Source organism: Juglans regia, chromosome 2 (genome assembly GCF_001411555.2).
Source record: "Juglans regia cultivar Chandler chromosome 2, Walnut 2.0, whole genome shotgun sequence".
Classification (NCBI taxonomy): domain Eukaryota; kingdom Viridiplantae; phylum Streptophyta; class Magnoliopsida; order Fagales; family Juglandaceae; genus Juglans; species Juglans regia.
In genome coordinates this window covers 22,395,548-22,421,988 of record NC_049902.1, presented here as the reverse complement: position 1 = coordinate 22,421,988, position 26,441 = coordinate 22,395,548, and the positions used below count along the sequence as shown (strand labels likewise).

The window sequence follows — 26,441 nt, the reverse complement described above, 5'->3', positions numbered from 1 at the left end:
GGGCTTTTACAATGAGAAAAATCGTAATCTAGTCTACTTTTTGTAGATATGAATTTTGGTTAGAAATACTCGTAATTTGCAGTGAAATTATCATCGTTGCAAAAATTTTCATTGGAAATAGTACGTTATAACTAATATTAACACTTGAGAAATGTTTGATATATCAAAGAAATTATAAAAAAAACTAACTCTATATTGATTTTTATCCATAATAAACTGACCTTATATTATATTTAGTTTGATTGAACTTTTTCTCTAATTTCTTCAGTTTATCCTGGCTCTTAGAGTATCTGTGATGGGAATCGAAATTGAATTAACTTTTGTTGTTACCTTTGTGACATTCAGAATCCTGTTACCATGTATGTGTTCAATTCCAGACAAGGGACACGCAATGGTGAACCAAGATGGCTAATTCATGCACCAAGGCTTTCGATTCTCTATCATTCATGCACCAAGGCTCCCAGCATATACTCCAATAGAAACCTTACTGTCGAAATAGCCATATGAAATGACATTGTGACTGGAAATAATACAGGGAAACCATTTTTGGGGCAACCGTACCATTGTTTCATGTGTGTAGACCCTCCAAGTGGTTTAAGAATCATTTAGGTTTTTCATAGCTGAGTTCAACATGAACCAGAATTTAAGAAACTTAACAGATCAATGCAAAATCATGTATACCATATCACAAGTATATGCAGTTTGACCAGCATTTTTTGTAAACTTAGAAGAGAAAATAGCATTCCTTTAGCAAATCTGTCCCTTTTACTAAGATATCTATTAGATTGGTGGATTTACCACAAATGATGACTTTTATTTATGTAATTTAGCATGCATGGCATGTGGTAGTTGTCATTCGCACATTTATATCATAGATAAATCAGTTGTCTGAATCATTCAATTGCATCCATGTTTATACTTCACTGGCATAAGATTACAGTGGATTCCTATTTACATCTTTGTACAGAAGATATCGTGACCGAGTTTTACCAAGCGCAGCATACCTGAAAAGGTTGCAAAGGATGTCATTGCCTTATTCATCTGAACCATATTGGAGAAAGATGCAAGACAGTTCCACACATTACCATTTTCTACATACAGAAAAGGGATCATATTTCTCACTTACCATTGAGGCACAAATGGAGCCATCCAAATGACATCACCAGCTTGAATTGGATACCTATTAATGAAAAATTAACAGAAGATGCAATTAGAAAGATTCAGGCCTAGTTTGTTTTCATGAACAATCTCATCTCAACTAATCATTACAACTTTCCCAAACTCCTAAAACAAATACAAAAAACAATTCAACTTTTTCAAATCTCAAAACAAAAATTATATTAAAAAATTATATTATAATAATATTTTATTCAACTTTCATCTCATCTCATCTCATCTGTGTAATCAAACGAGGCCTTAATGAGTAACCGTGGATGGTAGAACTCAAAAGAATAGATAGAATGCAGACATTAACAAATTTCTTTGACTGAATACTTCCTCTTATTCCTTCTCATTCATTAAGTAGCCAAAAATAGATTACACCAAATCAGCCATTCGAAATCTAACTTCCTATTCTATAGGGATTCAAATCTTGGATAAGATATGTTTCTCATACTCATCTACTCAATCTAAATATTCAACTTCCAAATCATATAAATCCTATACAGCTATACAAATATATCTAACCCGAAATACATAGATAAAACATAGGAATTAATTCAAACGAGTATAATCATCAATAAACGTCACAAAATATTTATAACGATCATGAGATTCTATCGGGGCAATACCCCACACATCACTATGAATAACATCAAAGGCACGAGTGGCATGAGATCCTTTTGAAGAAAAAGGCAAAACTTTACTTTTAACTAACTTGCATGTATCACAATCAAAATTTAATTGATCAAGAGAATAGAAATCTTTATTGCCTATTAAACCAGAAGATGACAACTTATGAAGTTTGTGAGAATTGGGATGGCCCAAGAGCCTATGTCAATCCTTCACACTCAAAGTACCAACATTACGAGAAAACGAATATAAAGACTTTGATTCAACAGATTTTGAATCTAAACATAAAGGAAACAGCCGACCCTTCTTTAGGACCCCTCGCGATCATCTTCCCAGTCACCTGATCCTGTACAAGACAACCAGAAGAAGTGAATGACACTCTACAATTGTTGTCAACTAATTGTCCGATAGAAATCAGATTGGTATTTAATGAAGACGACACCAAAACATTATTTAAGAAATGAAAAATGTCACCTACGACAATGATAGGTAGGGAACTACCATCTGCCATGTGAATTTTAAGTGGACCAACATACTATGAGACATTAACAAGAGAGTAAGAGATACTTGTCATATGGTTGGTGGCACCGGAATCAAAATACCAAGGTTTAGAGGCAAATTTGGTTTTACCTGAAATACCAAAAGCAGAAAGAGCTGAGATGATCATTTGTTGGACCATTTCTGGTGTAATAGAAGTGGAATTTTAAGAAGTGGAAGCTGGAACATGAGAGGAAGTGGCCAAGGTAGAACTGTCAGCTCTAGTAGCCTCAGCAACAACTGAATAGGCAGTTGCTTGGCAACGTGGAGGAGGTATTGGGCAATCCTTGATAATATGTCCTTGCTTCTTGCAATAGTTGCAAGTTTTCTTAAAACAATTTGCAACGAGATGCCCATAACCTTTGCAACTATAGCATTGAGTAGTGCTCAAATCCCTCCCTTTGGTTTTTCCTTGAGCCGCATATGCCACAAGAGTTGGAGTAGCTTGTTCCATGGCTGTTTGAGTCATCAGTCTTTGCTCCTCTCGAAATATCTCTCCCAAACACATATCAAGTGGAGGCACAGGATCACGGTTCATCAGATTAGCACGAATAAATTCAAATTCAGGCCTTAGTTTCATAAGAAATTGTGCCCGCATACTTGCTTCATGAACAGCTTGAATATCGGCCAAACTTGTTGCTAGAATTGAAGTGTATACAATATCTATATACTCAGCCCACAAGTTACAAAAACTAGAATAAAACTCCTCCACACAGAAAGCTCCTTGAGAGAAATTCGACATCTCTAGTTCGAGTTGAAATCTCCTAGCTACATTATTCTGAGTATACAGCCGCTTGAGATGATTCCACATATCACGAGCATTCTTGAATGAGCGTAAATTCAAGTTAATCTGGGGATCAACAGATCCAAGAATCCAAGACATGACTCGGGCATCCTTGCTTTCCCAAGAAGTCCGCTGATCTTTGTCCTCTGGTGCCACACTACTCCCATCAATATGACCCCAAAGTTCATTTCCTTTCACCAATGGTTGAAATTGAAAAGACCACACAGCATAATTCTTTCCATTGAATCGAACCAGAAGAGAATCTCTAATTTCATAAGACAAGAAACCCTAGCCGCAACCCTTGAGACTAGAGAAAAAAACCTTAGCCGCAATTCTGGAAAAAAAATTTAAAAAAAAAAAAAAACAACAACAACAACTAGCCGAGATCTTAGAATCAGAAAAAGTTCTAGGGGTGGGCAGCAGGGCCCCGCTCCCCGATCGCCCCGCCCCCGCATGGGCTGTGCGGGGTAGCCCGCCCGCCCATGCGGGGCGGGGGGCGGATTAACCCCAGCGGGGGCCCCGCCCCCGCCCCGCACTCCTCCAATTTTTAATGTAAAAATTTTTAATATTTATATAAGTAATTTATATAAATATATTGTATATAAATACATGCAATTTGTTAAAAACTTGAATTTAACTTCAAGTTAATGGATTACCTTGGCCTCCTAGGCCAACCATTATATAGGAGGACAAGACAATACAATAGTGATAGCTAAGCAATGTGGGACTAACATTAAGTCCCACATTGCTTAGCTATCACTATTGTATTACCTTGGCCTCCTATATAATGGTTGGCCTAGGAGGTCAAGACAATTCAAAATATAACTCTAATGAGTTTATATTTTTTTAATGTATAAATTTCAATTTATACTTTAAATTCTATTATAATTTGAGTCTAAAAATATTTTTAGACTAAAAAAAAAAATTTAGACAATGGGTTGAGCGAAGGGCGGGGCGGGGTGCAGTTTCTAACCCCCCCCCCCGGGTAGCGGGGCGGGGTATGAAACCCCTCCACCCCCGCATGGTGCGGGGCGGGGAGGGGGTGCCCCCGCCCCGCACCATGCAGGTAGCACCCCTAAGAAAAACCTAAAATTCTTGACCTTTCTCTGATACCATAACAAATTTCTTTGACTGAATACTTCCTCCTATTCCTTCTCATTCATTAAGTAGACAAAAATAGATTACACCAAATCAGCCATTCGAAATCTGACTTTCTATCCTATAGGGATTCAAATCTTGGATAAGATTTGTTTCTCATACTTATCTACTCAATCTAAATATTCAACTTACAAATCATATAAATCCTATACAGCTGTACAAATATATCTATACCCGAAATACATAGATAAAACATAGGAATTAATTCAAATAAATATAATCCACTAATAGACATAAGTAATAACTCTAATCAAGACGTAAAATATAGCAACAAGCAAACCCAATAACAGTCATAGACTGGCAATACAACAGCCCTTAAAAATTTAGGAACTCGTTAGACAGGGTAAAAAATCAAAAGTGCAGGTGAGACTCAAACAAACAATCTGAGAAGATATTTCTGTGAAGATTCTGTTTGCCATCACCAGCATGGCACTATTAATTTTCTAATGAATCACCCATACATGCAACAACGAAATAAAGTCTCCCATTAAAACTATAACATCAAAACAATGAGCATGACACTCCTTGCATACGCTGACACCACCCGGTTCAATGCAAGCAGAATTGGCACTACATGATACTCCAATATAAGGTATAAAGATAAGGGAGGCATCCTAATGAATCATATGTGGAAACGTAAATATCGTAATCCGACATACAATGCAATTCATCTTGACTATATCAACATCTGGTATACAATATTATCATCAAATAGTTGTTATCTGTTAAGAGTGTTATATATGGCATCTTCAGGAAAAATATACAGATCCTAACACAGTCTCAGCTCTTGGGAGGCTCTTACCAGTTATCACCCAAGCGATAAATGCCCTGTCCCTCTAAAAGCAACAAACCATGCTGATTGTAATGAAACTCCTGTAAAAGCAAACAGGCCAAGCACATAATTTTCTGAATGCCCAAAACTTTAACAAGAAAGCATCCTAAAGAAGCTGGACACGAACATAACTACCAAAACTATAATTCACTTCAATACGCACCCTTAAAATTTTATTTAAAAAAAGGATCTGAATATTCGTCTCTTAAGCTTCATTAAATTTGTTTCTTTTACTGCATCACCAAACTTCAGCTTAAAATAATCTTCGCCCCTAATGGATTGCACTAAGGGGAAACTAACACTTGCACTCAAGCATTTCCGAAAACTCTCTCCCCCACTCACACACAAGCGAACACACACAAAACATAAAACTTTGACATCTATAAAATCTCATCTCCCCACTGCTACTTGTCGGCTCACCACCCTGCTCCGCCACCCCACAGAAAAATGCCACCCAGCAGTGTCATGCTGCCCATTACAGAAAGAAATCAAGAATTCATAAGACCTCAATCTTGGTCCACCATTCATATTGTTGTCCTGGGTAACAAAACTGATGCAGAACAAGATGCCAGTCTTAACCTTACAAGCACTCAAGCAACATATGGTGGATAGCAAATAAAAAAAAAAAGGAACAGATACAAGCACTCAAGCCTCATACATCACTAATGCATAGGTGTCACTCTTGTATATGTCTCGCGTACTGGGCTATGCCTATCAATCTCATCAATAAGATTTTTGTTTACCAATAAAAAAAACTATCGAACATGTTAACGTAAAACACATTCTGTTGGCATATTCAATGTCAAAATTTTTCCAATCGAATTTTAATTAGGTTGGATAAATTCTAATTTGAATTCAGAACAGAAATTGCAAAAATTAAGAGGTCGCTAGACCTTGCTAGAGCCCTGTGAGACCCTGACAGTCTAACTAAAAATCCAGCAAGTTTGCCAGACCCCTTATTGAGTAAACTCATGCTTTTTAGTTTGCTAGATGAGCATGAGACTCAAAATCGAGCAAACTTGTCAGAATTCAATTTTTTAAACGTTTCTGAATCCTGTTTTAACTCTATTTTCAGTCGTACCTATATATACATCCTTATACGCTATATATATATATATATATATTTTTTTGGCTTTGTGGGCATTGCTTCCATATATCCTTGAGACCTTTTACAGAGACAAAACACTTTGAGATTGAGGTGTCGTTTGTTTTCACAGTTCATCTTAACTCATCTTATCTCATCTCATCTAATCATTACAATTTTTCCAAATTTCCACACAAAATAAAATAAACAATTCAACTTTTTCAAATTCCAAAACAAAAATAATATTAAAAAAATATATTCTAACAATATTTTATTCAATTTTTTAACTTTAATCTCAACTCATCTCATCTCATCTGCGAAAACAAATGAGGCCGAGTGTCTTCAAACCAAATAGTGTTCTCTCCTTATAACAGACCACCAATATATAGAAATTCCATTTAAAACGGGCTCCACCAGCAAGAAAGAGAAGAATACCTTCACATTAAGAAATTCTCCAGGTTGAAAATCCATAATCTGCAGGCAAAGGTGTATAAATGTTACGTTTCTAAAAAGTCCCAAGCCACATCCAATAAAACCATGATTGGCCTGAGCTTACATGGATATTGAAGTCATATGCGAGCGATGTGGGAAGAAGCTTCCTAAGTTCAAACACCTGATATCCGGTAAGAAAAAGTTACACCCAAAATTTATAACGTTGATCAAACCTATCATCTTAAGTACCAGCCTTTAGAAAGTAAAATAATAACAAAAAGATTCCAGAAATCATGGTTAGAATATAAATTAGATTAATAAATCAACTCAAACTTTCAGAAAAATTGGTGATTTGTCATGTTATTAGAACCAGAGATCCAGAATTTGAACCATGACTCCACATTTTATTCCCGTTTCAATTAAAATATTCCATTTGATGGGTCCACTTATTAAGGGGGAATCTAGCCCACACATGAAGCCACATTAAAATATAAATTAAATAATAGAATGCACCTATTTCCATCAACTCAAGCTTTTGGGACAATGGTGATTTAACAATCATCTTATACAATGATCTTGTACAATAGAGTTTTTGTTGTAATGTAGAAATGCAAGGAGCAAGAAAAGAGTAGAAGATATGGATATGGTTGAGACTAGTTCCTTGTCAATATGCATCAAGGAATTGCTCCAACAAAACCAATAACAGCTTTGCAATAAGTACTTTTTTTAGTCAACAGAAAATACTGGTATACAGAAAAACAGAGACTTCCAATCTTTCTAGAATATTAACTGCTTATAACAAAATGCAAAGCTTACTTCTCCTGGAGTTTCAAGGAGTGGCTGCTTTTCTGTTGAACTGATGGTTGGCTCAGCGACATAATTTTCCAGAGATGCATACCTAATGGCAAATATGAAATTTGATAATTAAACACAAATATAGTTTATGGAAATGATGTTTCAACAACAGAGCAACATTAACTGATAAAAAAAAAGGGTTCTTAGTAGTATCTATGCCATGTAAGTGTACTTTAGAGCAAACTCATATGCCCTTAAGATAAAACATCTGGATGAATGACAAAGTATAGAGTCAATTATAAGACATGGACGCATACCTTCGCTCAAAGACCACAAGTGTAGCAGATGCATCACACTTAACTGAATGTTGAAAACTAGGAGGCAGATAAGCATATGAATCCACCTACATCTCAAATAGAAGTGAAATTAGAATTTCTTACAGTCTTAATCAATGATCCTCAATAGTCTCACTGCATGCCTCGTGCAAAAGCAGATATGATTAAAAAAAAAAAAAACATAAAAAGCAAACACTTTCATTCAAATCATATTTGTATATTGAGAAGCCCGATAAAAAAAATTAGTTTGGTGTATTACTATGGTCAAATAAAAAATTTAAGTTGCAGATATTTACCAAATTTAAGCGAAGAAGTGAACGAAAGCATATTATGCATATGCCACAAAGATTATAGAGGCACTTATTTCCCAAACTAGTTAAAGATTTTTTTTTATTTATAAGTAGAATTCCCAAACTAGTTAAAGAATTTAATGGTGATGAATAAGATATATATGTGTGATAAGTTTGTACTAGGTAAGTCCGGATATGGAAGAGTTTTCTGCCTTTATTTTTTATCGGTAATTATTGGACTTGCCTTTGGTGGGGAGGTGTTTTCATGTGGTCCGACAACCACATTCAGTCAAGCTTGGACAGATTTCTTGTTTATTCTTCTTGGTTCTTTTCAAGAGTGTTTCCAAAAAAGAATGCATAGGGTTTATTCAAATCCTATCATTTTGGATTGTGGGGGTATTCATAGGGGTCGTAGGTATTTCTAGTTTGAAAATATGTGGTTAAAAACTGAAGGTTTTGTGGATATTTTTTTTTTTTTGATAAGTAAAAATAAGACTTTATTAAATCACCAAAGTAACACGATACAAAGAAAATGCCCTGTTTATGTAGGCATATTGGAAACTAGGAATTCGTGAAAGTCCATGCCATTAAAGTCTACAGCTATGGTCCAAGTACAAAGAGTTCTAAAAAATAACAATATAAGCTCCTCCACAGATCTCTCTGTCTTCAAAAGTCCTCTCATTTCGTTCCTGCCATAGACACCGCATAATACAGATAGGGATCATCTTCCATACTGCTTTAATCTGTTTCACCCCACGGATAGAATTCCAGCAAGCCAATACATCCAAAACTGTTTCCGGCATCACCCACGCCATATCCATCCTTATAAACACCGAGTCCCAAATAGCCTTAGCTACCTCACAGTGTAAAAGTAAATGATTTACCGACTCACCCCCACTTTTACACATACAACACCAATCTACAATAATTATCCTCCTCTTTCTTAGATTATCCGTAGTGAGGATCTTCCCCAAAGACGCTGTCCACACAAAGAAAGAGGCTTTGGGAGGAGCCTTATGACGCCAAAGCTTTCTCCAAGGAAACTGTACCTCTGGTTCTTGTGTGAGAACCTTATAAAAAGAGCGAGCTGAGAATACCCCTTTTCCTGCAGGATGCCACCACAACTCATCTTCCTGCTGGATATTCGGTCTAACAGAATATAAGAGGCTATAGAATTCTGCAAAACTTTCCATCTCCCAGTCCTGTGCCGCCCGGTTGAAATTAATGTTCCAGTGAATGTTTCTACCTGATACTGAGACTTCCATAACCTCCGCCACTGTGGCCTCTTTGTTACTTGCAATCAAGAAAAGAGACGGGAACAGATCGAGTAAAACACTGGTATTACACCATGCATCCTTCCAAAATCTGATCTTGGCACCTGTCCCCAAGTGCAATCTAGTGTAACGCTGGAAAACCTCCCATCCTCTTCTAATGTATTTCCATAACCCCTTACCCGCTGTTCCTCTAACTTCTCTGGAACACCACCCCTCCCCTAGATCACCATATTTGCTTGCAATCACAGTCTTCCATAAGGCCTCTGGTTCCTTGGTATACCTCCACAACCATTTGCCTAGTAAAGCCCGATTAAAAACTCTCAAATTTCTGACACCCAAACCGCCATTGGAGATAGGCCGACATACCATCTCCCACTTAACTAAGTGGAATCTAAACTCATCTCCCAAGCCCCCCCACAAAAAGTCTCTCTGTAACTTCTCAAGTCTACCCGCCACACTTGCCGGTATAGGGAATAAGGATAAAAAGTAAGTAGGGAGGTTGGAAAGTGTGCTTTTGATTAAAGTAGTCCGACCCCCTTTCGACAAATACATTCTCTTCCACCCTGCTAATCTCTTCTCTACTTTTTCAATCACTGTATCCCATATCAAACGAGATTTCGGAGCTATACCCAACGGCAATCCCAAGTAAGTCATAGGTAAAGACGCAATTTTACACCCCATAATGCCCGTCAAAGCCCTTATATCTTGAACTTCTCCAATCGGTACCAACTCGGATTTATCATAATTCACCTTCAAGCCAGATACTGCTTCAAAACACAGCAGCAAAACCTTCACCACCCTCAACTGAGCGTGATCAGCCTCGCACATGATAAGCGTATCATCTGCAAACAACAAGTGTGAAACAATTGTAATCCCCCTACTCGGTGCTCCAATCTGGAATCCACTGATGGAACCATTAGACACTAAGGCTGAGATCATCCTACTCAGTGCCTCCATAACAATGACAAAAAGTAAAGGAGATAACGGATCCCCCTGTCTCAAACCACGAGAGCTTGGGAAGAAACCCGCTGGGCTACCATTAATCAACACCGAGAACCGTACCGTAGAAATACACCATCTGATCCATGACCTCCACCTCTCACCAAAACCACACCTACCCAGTAAATAAAGGAGGAACTCCCAATTAACATGATCGTACGCCTTTTCCATATCTAATTTGCACATAATCCCTGCTTTGCCCATCTTCAATCTACTATCGAAGCATTCATTAGCGATAAGAGCCGCATCAAGAATCTGTCTACCCTTAATAAAAGCATTCTGTGGTTTGGAGACAATCTTCCCCAATATCCCACTTAATCGATTTGCCAGCACTTTTGCAATGATCTTATAAACACCATTCACTAAGCTTATAGGCCGAAAATCTGTGATCTCAATGGCCCCTACCTTTTTAGGGATTAGTGCAAGAAAAGTAGTGTTAAGACTTTTCTCAAACTTTCTTAACAAGAAAAACTCTTGAAATACCTTCAAAAGGTCCACTTTGATCACCTCCCAACACTCTTGAAAAAAACCCATAGAGAAACCATCCGGTCCGGGGGCCTTATCTTTCGCCATCTTTCTTACCACTTCAAATACCTCTTCCTCTTCAAAAGCCCTCTCCAATCTGGTAACATCCCCTGATTCAATAGTGTCAAAAGCCAAACCATCTAACGTAGGCCTCCAACCCACCTCTTCCGTGAGAAGCTTTTTAAAGAAAACAACCACATGGTCTTGGACAACCTCTTCTTCTCTATTCTCGACCCCTTCAATTCTCAGCACTTCAATGTTATTATTTCTTCTATGTGAGTTTGCAATTCTATGGAAAAACTTCGTACTTCTGTCCCCTTCCTTCAACCAAAGAACTCTTGATTTTTGGCGCCATGAGATTTCTTCCTGTAAAATTAACCTCTCAAGATCAGCAACTAATAAAGCTTTTTGAGCTTGTTCCTCTTCATTAAATGACCTCCCTTCTTGTAGCCTTTCAAAATACTGAATTTCCATCAACTTGGCATTTTTGTTCTCCTCCACATTTCCAAAAGCTTGTTTATTCCACTCCTTTAAATCCCTTTTTAAGGCTTTCAGTTTGTTTGCAAAAATAAAACTGGGTGTTCCTTCAAATTGATACAAAGTCCACCATCTTTTAACCCTTTCCACAAATCCTTCTGACTTCAACCACATATTTTCAAACTTAAAATACCTTCTGCTGTTACGAACACCTCCACAATCCAGTAGAATAGGCCAATGATCCGAAGTTATACGACTCAAACGCTTTTGCCATACGTCCGGAAAATGGCTTTCAAACTCAGGGGAAATCAGAAAACGATCCAAGCGGGACCACGTCTGATTATTTGACCAAGTAGCTGGGCCCCCGGCTAATGGGAGATCTACCAAGTTTAAATCAAAGATAAACTCAGAGAACTCCAGGCTTGCTGGTCTCAATCTTCTATTTCCCAGACTTTCACTCTGGAAGCGCACCACATTAAAATCCCCCCCAATACACCAAGGGAGGTCCCACCAACTTTGTACCCCTGCAAGTTCATCCCATAATAAACTTCTATCAGCATCTAAGTTAGGCCCATACACTCCTGCAAATGCCCATAAAAAATCATCTGATACACTTTTAAAAGAACAAGCTACCATATATCTCCCTATGTACTCCTCCACCTTCTCTACTACCCTTCTATCCCACATTATCACTACTCCTCCCGAAGCCCCTGATGAGGCCAAATATACCCAATCCACATAAATATTACTCCACAAACTCCGAATAATCCTCCTATTAATCAACTTCAACTTTGTCTCTTGTAAACATACTATGTCCGCTTTCCATTCGCGAAGTAGACGACGAATCCGAAGACGCTTCTCTACCTCGTTTAAACCTCGGACATTACAAGATAAAATCTTAGGCTTCATTGTAGAACATTCAGCCCCTTCCCATTGGCCTTATTCCTACTAGAACTTGCTTCCGAGTTCATCGACCACATTAATCTTTTTAATTCCCGACTCTTCTTTGTGCTCCCCCTCTTTTCTTGATGATGGCCAGCTTCCATAGCCGTTAACAAGGCTATAAACTGCTCCTCATACCCAACACACTCAATTCCAACAACATGTTGAATTTCTTTAGCTTTATGTATAACCCAATCTGATGCTTGATCTGGAAAATAATAATTTAATGGGGTAGGATTCCCCATCTTATTATTCTGATTCTGAAATTCGCTTCCCATAGAAAAATCCTCCAATCCACAAGGGATGAAAAGTTCATCTTCTACAGAATGCATGAAGTCATCTGAGTCTTCTTCAACCTCAGCCAACTCGAGGTTCTCTACTGATCTCCCCGAGCCTGTCACTGGACCCATCGAAACTGCCTCCCTCATCCTCGAGGTTTGCTTCTCCAGCGCCAAATCTACGCCTAACTGTGGGTGAGCACAGGACTCCGGCAAGACCACACCGGCGACCCCCACTATCTCCGTCGGCGTCGTCTGTGGCCCCTCAACCTCCATCGGCGCCGTCTGTTTGCTTTCCGGCACGAACCCTAGTCCGTGAAGCTCGCTAGATCCTCTCGGGCTAGAACTCGGTTTCGCGAGTTCTGTTGGCCCGGATCCTGACCCGTTTAATTGGGTCTTGAATGCCGACCCGTCTGTATGGGCCTTGGACTGGGTTTCGAAGTTCTGGGCCTTAACCTTCGACGGCCCAGCCCCCAAGGTTTCTTGTTGCTTCGCCCAACGCCACACATTCCAGCCTTTAGCATATTTTCCTTTCTGTTGAATCTTCTCCCGTGTGAACCTCAGCCCATTTTCCTTCAGTTTCTCGGCACCTTCACTTTCCTTTAATGATCCGACAAATGCTACTATAGTAGCCATATCCTTCTGCAATGCGTGTAGCTGCCCCTGCATCTCCAACAACTTCCTTTGCATTTCCCATGACTGACACTCGACAGAGGCCCTGCCATGGGCATGGTTCACCATACCTTCACGCAGCCAACTTCCCTTACCTCTGTCCAAAACTTTCTCACCAGCCATCTTCGCACCAGCCTTCTTCGCACCAGCAACTCTCGGTATCGACTTGGTAAGGACATCCTTATACGATCGCTCATAGTGTTTCAGTTTCCCTCTTCCCTCTCTCGGGTTGCCTCCTCCATGCAGACCACCTTCATTGGTTTTTTCTTTCCCTTTCACTATCAAAGCCTCCCTCATCTTCCTCCATCCCCACCCATTTTCTCCTTCTGGAATACATAACATATTTCTTCTTCCCCCCTGACTATACTCTGATATTTCAACATATCTTTCATTCCTATTTTCACAACGTTGAGCAATAAAACTACAATACCCCTCACGTGTTGCCGAGTAAACCTCATTTTTTCTGCTCAAGCTCTCCTCTAACACCTTCCCAAGCCAATGAATAGAGGAGAAGCCCAGCAACACCGAGTTTTCTGTCTTCCAGCTTCTCTCAGTAATTCTCAGAACACCACCTCCACTTAATGCTAAAGTGAAGCATTTGGACTCAATAACTAGTTCAATAACTAGTTTTGTGGATATGGTGAGACAATGGTGGTCTTCTTACCAATTTATTGGTACCCTGAGTTCTATATTGGCCAATAAGCTTAAAGCTTTAAAGAATGATATGAAGAAGTGGAATGTGGAGGTTTTTGGGAATGTCTATAGTCAAAGGAAGCATCTCTTTGAGGAGTTGCATAGGTTAGATGGGAGGGCCGAGATTGGAGTTTTATCGAAGGAGGAGATGAGAAGAAAAAATTCAGCGACAGCTGATCCTGAAAAGGTGATTTTGTTGGAGGAGATTTCATGGAGGAAGAAATCTCAAGCTGTGGTTGAATGAAAGTGATCAGTGCACAAAGTATTTTCATCAGGTAGCCAATTCTCATCATAGGAAGAATGCTATTGAGATGCTCCACTCAAATAGTGGTGTTATTGATGATCAAGCTGATATTAAGAACCTTGTGGTTCATTATTATGAAACAATTTCATCGGAACAGCACTTGTGGAAGCCAAAACTTGATGGACTATTTTTTGAGTCTATTCATATTCCAAGTGCAAATTGGTTGGAGAGACCGTTTGAGGAGGAGGAGGAGGTGCACCTTGTGGTTAAAGGGATGGCAAGAGACAAAGACCCTAGGCCAGATGGTTTCTCTATGGCATTTTTTCAGGAATGTTAGGATCTTTTAAAGAGAGACATTATGGGCGTTTTTCATGAGTTCTTTGCTTATAAAAAGTTTGAGAAATGTCTCAATACGACTTTCCTAGCACTCATTTCAAGAAGGGTGGGGGCGACGGATGTCAAGGATTTTTGTCCTATTAGCCTTATAAATGAGGTATCTCCAAAGTACTTGTTAACCATATGAGTATGGTTATGGAGAAGATAATTTCAAAACCTCAAAATGCTTTTTTTAGGGGTGCTAACCCCCTCGGGAGTGGGGTCGACCCCTTCCCGCAGCCCGAGGGTGGGGCCAGACCCCTCATCCGTCCGCCACCCACAGCTGTCCCAGCCGAAAAAACATAAGATAAAATTCAAACAAAGTTCCAAAACCATCCCAACAACAAAAAAAGTTACAAAACCATTTCAAATCCACAACAAATTCACATAAAAAAACAAAACTAGCAAAAAGAGAAAACCAAAACAAATTACATATGCCAAAGACTCGGATAAGAGGAAAGAAAAAAAACTAAACATCGTCCGATTCTCACCGCGGCGGCATTTGAGAGAGAGAGAGAGAGAGAGAGAGAACTATTTGGGGGGCCCTAAACTTAAACACCCCCCCCCCCCCCCAAAAAAAAAACCCCAAAAACAAAAAGGATGCCATTTGGGCGTTAGTTTGAAAAAAAATGATTTCGTTACCATCGTTTTGGTAACGAATTTTTTTTATAGATAAATACCCCGCCCTTGTTTCCCCTGTAGGGCGGGGGCCCCTTCCCATGCCACCCAGGTGGGGCAGGGGCAGTGGACAGCAGGGTGGCGAAGCCCCGCTGCCCAACCCTACTTTTTTTTTAAGAGGCATCAAATCTTTGATTCAGTTCTTATTGCAAATGAATGTTTGGAGAATAGATTGAGAATGGGAATGCCAGGTATTTACTGTAAGTTTTTCTTTTATTGGCACCGAGTGTCTGGGAACACATCCCGACTAATCTCGGGGGTGCACAAGCCCCGCAAGTGCACCTTGGGTAATTTAAGGAAAAAATCTCCTAGTCTGATGGCCCCTAAAGACTGTTTGCACCCAAGGGGATTTGAACCTTAGACCTAGGAGGAGCATACCCCCAAGCCCAAGGCCTTTACCACTTAAGTCAACTCCTAGGGCTTTTTAACATAAGTTGGATATGGAAAAAAGCCTTTGACCATGTAAATTAGGATTTTCTTTTCTATTTACTTTAGAGATGTGGTTTTGGGAAAAGATGACGTATGTGGATAAAACATTGTGTAACTACAATTCGGTTCTCTGTTTTGGTTAATGGATCCCCTGCTGGTTTTTTTGACAGCTCACGTGGCTTGAGACAAGGGTCCAGGTCTCCCCTTTTCTTTTTCTAATTGTTATGGATGCGCTTAGTCGTATGTTGGAAGCTACGGTTGGCTTCGGTTTTCTATCAGATTCTCAATGGGAAGCATTAACAACGGTTTTATTAATGTTTCCCATCTTCTTTCGCAAATGACACTTTATTTTGTGATATGGACCCAGACCACATTCATACAATGAAGGCTCTATTGATTTGCTTTGAGGTTGTTTCCAGTCTTAAGGTGAACCTTGGGAGGTCCGAGATGGTGCTGGTGGGTGATGTTTGGAATATTAGAAGGTTGGCAAGTATTTTGGGCTGTAAGGTTGCCTCATTTCCAATGAAATACTTGAGCCTTCCACTTGAGGCCTCCTTCAAGGCTAAGGCTATATGGGATGGGGTTGTGGAGAAAATAAAGAGGAGATTGGCTGGATGGAAAAGGTTATACCTGTCAAAAGGGGGAAGAACCACTCTTATTAATAGTTCCCTATCTAACCTTCCCACATTTTTTTTTTATCACTTTTTCCATTGCCAACAAGTGTGGCTAATCGAATTGAGCAGATTTTCTGAGCCTTCTTGTGGGGAGGAATTGGAGAGGAGACTAAGGCCTCGTTTGTTTTGGGAAAACTTTTCATCTCATCTCATCTCATCTCATCTCATCTAATCATTACAACTTTCCCAACTTCCAATACAAAATAAAATAAACAATTCAACTTTTTCAAATCCCAAAATAAAAATAATATTAAAAAATATACTCTAACAATATTTTATTTAACTTTTTAACTTTAATCTCATCTCATCTCATCTCCGAAAACAAACGAGGCCTAAGTTTCACTTGGTCAAGTGGAATAAGGTATGTACACCAATTTCTAGTGGAGGGTTGGGAATTCGTAATTTGAGGATTTTTAATAAGGCACTTCTTGGGAAGTGGTTATGAAGGTATCATCAAGAAGGGAAGTCTTTATAGAAGACTATTATTTAGTTGAAGTATGGGAGTTTGCGAGAGGGTTGGTGTTCTAATGAAGTGAGAAGTGTGTATCTAATCAAGTGAGAAGTGTGTATGGTATTGGTTTGTGGAAGAATATTAGAAATGGATGGGAGGATTTTGTTCAGTTTATTTGTTTCAAGGTTGGTGATGATGCGAGGGTCGGCCTTTGACATGACTTATGGTGTAGTGACTCAACCCTTAAGACCACGTTTCCCTCTCGATTTAGGTTGGCTCTTAATCAGGAGGCTTCAGAGTCTGAGTTGCTGGATTGTTCTAGTGGATCCCCTTTGCGGAATGTTCATTTCAGTAGAGCTGTTTACGATTGGGAAATTGGAACTATTTCTGATTTTTACAGTTTATTGTATTCCTTGCATTGTGGTAATTATGAGGTGGACAGGATGTTGTGGATGAAGACGGAATTGGAAGTTTCCCATATGGTCATTGTATAAGGCTTTGTCAAGCCAAAATCATATTTCATTCCCTTGGAAGCCTATCTGGAAAAGTAAGATGCCACCTAAGATTGCTTTCTATGGATGGACATCATCTCTTGGAAAAGTTTTAACATTGGATAATTTGAGAAAGAGGGGTCTTGTCGTAATGGATTGGTGTTGTATGTGTAAGAAGAGTGGGGAATCAGTAGATCATCTTTCACTTCATTGTGAGGTGGCAAGAATGTTATGGATGATCTTTTAAAGAGCGGGTAATGCCCAAGAGGGTGGTTGATTTGTTTGCATGTTGGCAAAGATATAGGGTCAATTCACATATTGAGGATGTATGGAGAATGATTCATCTATATATCATGTGGTGCTTATGAATTGAAAGGATTGGTCGAAGCTTTGAAAACAAGGAGCATTCACTGGATAAGTTAAGAAGTTTTTCTTCCCTACTTTATTCCTTTGGGCATCCTCTTGTGTGATACCCTATATAATATGGATAAGGATAGGTGGTGTATGGGATCCCACATTGTTTGGGAATGAGCAGTTCTTGCTCTTTATAAGGTCCCAATAGGGCTCCAATTGTATCATTGACTAGTCATTTTAGAGTATAGGTCATGTGGTTTGGGCCTTCCATTGGGGTATTACAAATTGTATCAAAGCCTATCTCAACCAGAAATGTAGGACTTGAGCCATGCCACCTACAATAGACAGGCCCGACGAGGACGTCGGGAATTTAAGGGGGGTAGATTGTGATAACCCATATGATATGGATAAGAGTAGGTGGTGTATGGGATCCCACATTATTTGGAAAGGAAAAATTCTTGCTCTTTATAAGATTCTAATGGGGCTCCAATTATATCATTGACTAGTCCTTTTAGAGTATAGCTAGGCCATGTGGTTTAGGTCTTCCATTGGGACATTACAAATAGTATCAGAGCTTATTTCAACTAGAAATATGAGACTTGAGTCATGCCACCTACAATAGACAGGCCCGACGAGGACGTTGGGAATTTAAGAAAGGTAGATTGTAATACCCCATATGATATGGATAAGGGTGAGTAGTGTATGGGATCCCACATTGTTTGGGAATGAGAAGTTTTTGCTCTTTATAAGGTTCCAATGGGACTCCAATTGTATCATTGACTAGACCTTTTGAAGTATATGTCATGTGGTTTAGGTCTTCCATTGGGGCGTTACATCTTGTGTACTTAATGGAGAATTTCTTCTTTTTTTATAAATAAGAAGGTATTCTATTGATATAAAAATAGGCATAGCTCAAGTACATAGGAAGTATACATGTGATTACACCTAGTTAGAAACCAAAAACGGTTACAAGGAACTCATGGAAACTGAGACCATTTGAGTTTATAACAATGGCCCATATAAATAAAATCTTCCAGAAAAAACTCTTAGAACTCTTCGAAGGAGCACTCACGATCCTTGAAATTTCGGTCATTTCTTTCACTCCAGATGCACCAAAGTAGACAAATGGGAGCCATCTTCCACATAGTTGTAAACTGTGGTATCCACATGATCCCTCTCCAACTAGCTAGTAGATCAACCACCCTCCCCTGCATAACACATGCTAATCCCACTTTGCTGAAAGAGTAATTCCATATGGACCCTTTCAAACTCACAATGTAGAAGTAAATGATCCACTGTTTCACCACTATTCTGCACATACAACACCAGTCAATGAGGATAAGCCCACATTTCCTTTGATTGTCAATGGTCAGAATCTTTCCTAGGGATGTCGTCCAAACAAAAAAAAAAAAACCCTTCGGAGGTGCTTTACTCCGCCAAATGCTCTTCCAAGGTAATCGATTACTAGCTTGAGTAGTAAAAGCCTCATAGAAAGGGGGTACAGTGATGGGCACCAACATGAACCTAATCTTAAAGATCTTTTACAAGTTTCAGGTAGGTCAATTACAAGATCAAGAGTTAAGAAGATCAAGGAAGCAATGCAAGGATTGGTGCAATCCACTTGGGATGAAGCTAGCAAAAGCCCAACACATAAGATAGGCTTTAAAGAAGAAGAACCAGTTTTGATCTACTTGATACAAGCTGTGGAAGACATAACTTAGAGTTATTGTTTGGGCCTGTTGTTATTGAAGGCTTACAGTTTGTTTAAATCATTTAAAGGATTTATTTTATTAGTTATAAGAATTAGTCTAGAATAATCATGCTTAAGGATGCTTGGCCCACATATGTTTTATTTTGTTGAACTAGGGTTTCAAGAAGTTACTGTAGCCGCGGCACTATTCATTTAAGGGTATTTTTGGAAGAAATAACTTCATTTTGGCTAGGATTTTAATTAAGTTTTGGTTTAAATACCCTTTGTAACCTCATTTTAATTAGTTTATGAAATTTGATATTTTTATTCATTATGAGTTAAGTTTATCTCATCTTGTTCTTGATAAACTTTTGAACTTATCAAAGGCAAATCACAACCTTTGTGGCGTTCTTCCTTATAATTTAGGTTCTTGAGACAAGTTCTTCAATGGGTCTTGAAATGAGTTCCTCAACAGGTCTAAATTTTCCATTGCCCTGATTTTGACTTTCTTGGGTGAGTTTTCAAATTAATTATGGGTTCAAGAGATTTCATTCCCACGGGTTCATATCAATTTTCCTTTGCTGGAAGGTAGCCACACCAACTTATCCACCACTATATCAATAGGTCCAAAGGTGTATAGCAAGTTAAAGAACTCAACAAGGACGCCTACTTCCCAATCACAAGCCTCCCTAATGAAACTGACATTCCACTGCTGTGAACCATTAGTAATTTCCCACAAGCCAGCCACCAAAGCATCTTGTTCCCGTGCAATCCTGAAAATAGAGGGATAAGCATCCTTAAGAGCCATATCTCCAACCCAAACATCATGCCAAAAACTAATTATATTGCCATCCCCCATACACAGCCTAGTGTGGCTAGAGAAAGACCTCCAACCTTTCCGAATATGCTTTCATAGCCCCACTCCATATACCCCCCTGACTTCATTAGAGCACCAACCCCTCCTTACACTCCCATACTTAAGCCCAGTTTGGGTAGCGAGAAGTTTTGAGAAGTGTTGTAAACAGTTGTGAGTAAAGATTGGAGTGAGTTTATGAGTCTCATTGAGAGTATTTTGAGTTGTTTGGATGTATAAAGTATGTTGAGTTGTTGACTTTTGGATAGGTAGTTAAAAAAAGTGTGGGTCCAATCAATGATTGATTTTTTTTAATGATGATTTTATTTATATATAATAGTAATAAATATTTTAGTGATTTTATTTTTATATATAATAGTGATAAATATTATAGTGATTTTTTTTTTCTTTCCTCATTTCTCTCCTCTGGCCCGATTCTCCTTCAACCCAGCCTAGCGCCGCCGTGTGCCGCCCAGCCTCACTGCCACCAACGGCGACTCCCCCTCACACCGGCGACCAAGCCAACCACAACCGATCTCCCCCACACGCAGCTCTCTCTCTCCTCTACAGTAACCCAACCGAAATGGGTTTCACCCATTTCTCTCCAATTGCGCCGCAGTACACTGCCACCCAACCTCACCGCCACCACCGGCAAATCCCCCTCACGCCGGCGACCAAGCCAGCCACCACTGATCTCCCCCACGCGCAGCTCTCTCTCCCCTGCGGTAACCCAACCGAAATGGATTGGTTTCACCCATTTTTGTCCACTTGCGCCACCGTACGCGGCCACCCAGGCCACCGCACCTCCACCACCTCACACCAGCGACCACCTCTCACAGACCTAGCCACCACGAACCTCCCTCTCCCTTTCCCTCTCTGTCGCACACTGGCATTCGCACACGAGCAGTGAACTCTCGGCTCATAGTGAAACACAGTGGCTAGAGACTTTTGAAAACTACTTCAAATTGTGTTTGGCATGTGGAGTCTCCTCATCCGTACGAAAATATTTGGAAAGTGTTAATTACCCAAACACAGCCTTAGTATCAATCACCACCTTCCATAATTCTTCCCTCTCATAATTATATCTCCGCAGCCATTTTCCAAGAAGAGCCTTGAAGACCCTCAAATTGCTAACCCTCAAATGACTTTCTTGTATCTCTTTCTAGCTCCTTTTTATGTAACTAGGTGTATGTTGATTGTATACCTCCTGTGTACTTGGGCTATGCCTATTTACCTCTATTAATAAATTGTTATTTTACTTATCAAAAAAAAGGTTTGTACTAGGTAAATAAATGAAAAAAAAAATTATAAGTAAATAAATATTAACGATCCATTAAAATAGGAATATCTGCACAAACAAGTTATATAACCATCATAAGCAATCAAAACTAGCTCTGAAAAACATATATAAACTCCGATATTGATGAAGTTGTCTTACTATCAGTTTGTCGCTAGCACCAGAAGCATTAGTGACAGTTACAGCACCCTGAACCACAAATATGAACCTAGTGGGATATACGCATATAAATGTCAGAAAATAAATAAATTACATATTATAACCTGTTTGTCTAATGGTCCACATGAGATGAATGGGAGGGACAAAAAAAAAAGTAAATACACATACCTCTCAACATCAAATGGAGGGAGTGCTGATCTTGACTTTTCTGCAAAGGAAAGAATAAACCATGGGAAGACTCAATGTCAACCACATAACAAAGAAGCAAACCCAGAAGCTGACTTTATGGCACGATGCAATGCAAGAAAGGTGGCTGCGATCAGAGAATGTCCCTAAGCTTGCCATGAATGCCAGGCTTTGACCACTAGGAGATTTATTTTAACAACAATCACCTCCTATCCTCAGGAAATATACTGGAATAAATAGGGTGCGGTTGTAATAAAACAAAACCATGAATACAATACAAAGCACTTACTAGAGCATAGTAGAATAAGTATTTTCGATACATAATGCAATTGTATTAAAAGCGCAAAGGAGGACAACTGAAGTACACAGGACGTGTACAAAAGGAACTACCCAAATAGCAACAAGAAGAAAAAGACACAAAGGGCTTGTCTGGGAAACATGAGAATTCCCAAAATTCTCAAAATTGCTCATAACTTCATTCCCAAACGTCACTCAAATACAACACACTCTTCAATTACAAATTTTCAAATTTTTCATCTAATCATTACCTAATCATTACTCAAACACAAAAATCAATAGAACTTTTACAAACTTCAAATATTAAAAAATTACAATCAAACAATTTTTTAACTTTATCTATTCACTTTTACAAACTCCAATACAATGCTTATTTTAAAATATATTTTTATTCAACTTTTTTTCTCTTCTTTCCCAAAACTCAATAAACATCTTCACTACCATTCAAAAAATTATGAGATACTTTAACCTATTGGAACACAATCCTTCCCACATGCTATAATATTTAGCTTCCACTACAAGTCCCCAACCCGCACACGTTTGGATAACTAAATCCGCTTTTACCCTGTGAGACAATGTTTTATCGTTTCAAAACACAACCCCAAATGAATTTCACCTCAAATGTTGGCCCCAACAGAAGACTCAAATACTTCATGGGAAGAGATGACACCCTATGGCCAAGGACCCATACCAACCTAAAAAATTTATTTACTACTCCAAGAGGTACTAAATTCTTACTTGGCCAAATTGATTCAGTTCTGATACAGCCTCAAACCATAGGAATAAACAACACTCTAGATATGATCGTAGATAGCCTCACCAAAGATTAAATATCATTAGTGTACAGGTGACAACATTTAATTCAATGTCTCCAAGAGTAATGGGAATAAAGGATCCCCTTGTCGCAATCCTAAAGAGCTGCAAAAGGAACATGATGGAGTACTGTTTCCAGTTTTGATAAATGCAGAACCACACTATCCACTCATGACACCTCTCTCTAAAACCACATATCCTGAGTAAATACAAGAAGCCCCAATTCATGTCCTTTTCCAAGCTGAATCACACGCGCTCTATAAACAATTTTCTCCAGCACTAGATTCTCCAAATGTTTGTGAAACAACTGCAGGTTGAGCCACCAATTATACACGGGTCATGACTTGCTCAACATACAGATAGATGTTAGCAAAGAGTTCCAAGTCTTTCGTAAAACAAGCAGATGTGCCAACTAGGGCATGATAACTGATGAGTTACAAATGATCCAGCTTCAAAATCCCACCAGATGCACAAAAACAATACGGCCTACACAAAAACTCTAAAGAACATAAATTTACTGCCACTTTATATAAAATTGAACATTAATCGAACCTTGCATTTTTGCTAGGTACATTACAAAGTTTGAGCCCATGGCCGGTGTAATTAAGTATGCTCCCAATGTATCAGTCCTGTCAAAGAAATATAAATTACAGCCCCAGTAGATGAGACATTATTCCAATGATAAATTGAAATGCAAAGTCTAAAGTACCACTCGGGTAAAGGACTGAATACGTGACTTTCAGGTGCTATTAATGCATGATCCTTTCTATAAACGCTGCGTGTGAAACCTGGCAAGTCTGGCCATAGGAACCCAAAAAAAAAAAATAAGGTCACTATATATCTCTCAAGTATCTGTTATATTTATTACAAGTTTAAACATTAGAGGGGCATAGTAGAATAGAAATTTGAGAAATTAAAATTGTAGCTTCAAAAAAATCTTGACAACTGAATAATTGCACAAGACTAAGTTCTGGTATATAGCTAAGTATCAACCTTCCTAGAGTTATTCACCAGTTTCTCAGCCAACAAAAACCACCATTGAGAAAGTCTCTAAGGAAATTAAAGATGGCATCATTTTATTCTACTAACATTATATTTGAAACAAACTACACACATAAAAAGAGAGTTTTTCTTATAGCTTCACTTGGCAATTAGATAAGCTTCCGGTTTTCATTCTCTGAAAAAATCCTTTCATTTTTTCTTCTTTCCAACGTATCCCATTAGGGGTGTAAATAAGTCAGATTCGAACAAGTAGCGGGTGGTCAAGCCTTGTTCTTTTTTTTTTTTATTTGAACACGAGTCAAACTCAAGCTTTCCATTGAGTTGTATTTTATGTTCACGAGCAGCCTATGGGCAAATTCGAGCTTGTTCACACTTCTTCTCTAATTTAAATAAAACAGATTATTTACATTGCATTTTATAACTTTATTTACAAATTTTGACAAACAAACATTGACCTTTTTAAAGTTTATACATAGATATGTCAATGATTATATTTATAATGATTTAAGTAAGGAATATGTGTGCATAAGCCCAATGTCACAGGTTCGATTCCCCTTGGGACCTAACTACGATTTAAGTGGGAGGCTATGGTAGTGGGTTGTTGTGCTAATCTCCCCGGGAGTTTAAGTTCCATGGGTGAGTCCTAAGGGCCCTGCCCTGGGGTGGTTCCCCTGTCATAAAAAGAAATTCGGAATATGATTTCCTCTAATCTCTATAAATATTTAGAACATTTTCATTATAAATATAGAGATAATCGTATAAAATAATAAATACGAAGTTTAAGAGTTTACTCGAGCTTTTACGAGTCGAGCCAAGTTTTATACAAGTTGTATCGTTTAATAATCGATCTTAATATTGTTTTCACGAATGACTCATTTAGTAAACGAATCGAACCGAATACGAGCTTGACGGAGCAGATCTCAACCAGCTTTTCGAGTGAGTAGTCTTGTTTATTTACAGCCCTATATCCCATTGATTTTGCAAAAGTCTAATATGTCTTGACTAATCAAACAAGTTTTATCATGAGTTTCCATTTTCACTAAAATTGATAAAGAAAAAGGACACTTTCAATGACCAAAACTCCTGCTCTAAAAGTTATGGTTCACAAATATTTATCACACAACACTTTCTTAACAAAAGTCTACACTCGCCTTTACTGATACTAATTCATGGCTGAGTTGCTTTATCAATTTTATTAGTTGTACAACGTTACAACAGTAAAGCACAAATTTAAGTTTAAAGGGCTTACACGATTTAGAAAATCACATTCACATTCAAAACAGGGAAAATTTATAATATATCATCGTTACCAACATCTTTTGTCAAAGGCCCGCATCAAGATTATTTTGCGTAGTTTTTCAACTTCTTATTATTGAATACGGAAATAGAACCAACTCGCAATATCAGTATATTTTCTTCATTTCTTGCTTTAATCCCGAGTAGGAAATAAAATTGATAAAAAGAGTGTTGAAAAACAGAGAAAAAAATTTGTCGCAAATAAAATATGGTTGTTTTATTCTTCATTATTTGCTTCATTTCCTAAGTTTTATTCAAAATCTGTTTTCATTTGTATAAGTTTAAAAAAAAAAAAAAACTTTCAACAGCATACAGTTAAAAAGAACCTTTATACTCACTCCGCAGAGCAAAACCACTTCAATTAACCGGAACAAGTTCTGCAAAACACACAAACTTCTCTAATACTGACCTCGAAGGTAAGGAGGAGAAAGTGTAGGATTGGTGACCTTCCAGTACAGAGTATTAGAGTCTGTATCAGAGTTAACAACAGAATAAGGAGACGAGCAAAACCCTTCTTCACTCGCAGCAACTTTGAGCAAACCTGAAAAATCCCAACTATTTCGCTCAATACTCACGTCTGTAAACAGAGAAAACTGAGCGGGATAAAAATAAAAGATTTTCTCAGCAACAAAAAGGTTTACAGGGAGTTGCTTACTGAAAGTGATGAGAAGAAGTGGGAAAGCCGAGGAAGTCTTCATTGTGAGATTTCAGGGATGGGGGGAGATGTGTGGAGGGTTGTACTTTTGGTGATGGCTTTTGTTACTCTGCGTTTCTTGTATTTTTCTCCTCTCGATGTATTGTCGCGCTTCGTTCGTGTGTGTGCAAACAGCGGGGAGAAGAAAGACGACAAATGCTGACTAGGTGGGCACTAGAAACTCACTCGGGTTTGCGCCAGTTTTATACTGAGTTGGGGAAATGTTTTGGCCGTGACGTCTGTCTCCTTCTCTGCACGTGCACAATAAGCTAAAAGACAGTGACTCGTATACTCGGGTTGGAGTCCGGTAGAAACCGGATTTGTAAAATCCGAACGGATATCCAGCTGTCTTATCCGGTTTTGTCCCGGATGAATATCCTTCTGCTATAGACATCTGGATTTCCACATTATCTAAAATAATAACAGGATATCTGGATTTTTTTTTTTAAAAATGTTGTGGACAACCGGGATGCGTCCTCGCCGCGGCCTGGCATCCGAACAAAAAGACTTCGTTTTGTTTTTTGCCTTTCTCATTTCCAAGAGGTCCTCGTGGGTTCGTG

At 38.7% G+C, this 26,441-nt stretch overlaps 1 protein-coding gene across 2 annotated transcripts; it reads right to left on the bottom strand.

The window, feature by feature from the left end:
• Positions 1–780: 780 nt before the first annotated feature.
• Positions 781–26,040, bottom strand: LOC109019866 ((S)-ureidoglycine aminohydrolase). Of its 2 annotated transcripts, none has more exons than XM_035687549.1 (13): positions 25,843–26,040; positions 25,597–25,728; positions 23,599–23,686; positions 23,442–23,518; positions 21,762–21,801; positions 21,576–21,642; positions 7,731–7,816; positions 7,435–7,516; positions 6,743–6,799; positions 6,622–6,660; positions 5,073–5,143; positions 1,127–1,180; positions 781–1,004 (listed from the first exon to the last, which is right to left on the bottom strand). In XM_035687549.1, the coding sequence occupies exons 1-13, from the start codon at positions 25,883–25,885 to the stop codon at positions 935–937; spliced, it is 906 nt and encodes a 301-aa protein (XP_035543442.1). In that variant the 5' UTR covers positions 25,886–26,040; the 3' UTR covers positions 781–934. The 2 variants fall into 2 exon arrangements, with proteins under 2 accessions (XP_035543442.1, XP_035543443.1); XM_035687550.1 differs by lacking the exon at positions 781–1,004 and adding an exon at positions 2,094–2,137 and having other exon boundaries at positions 1,121–1,180.
• Between the last annotated feature and the right edge of the window lie 401 nt (positions 26,041–26,441).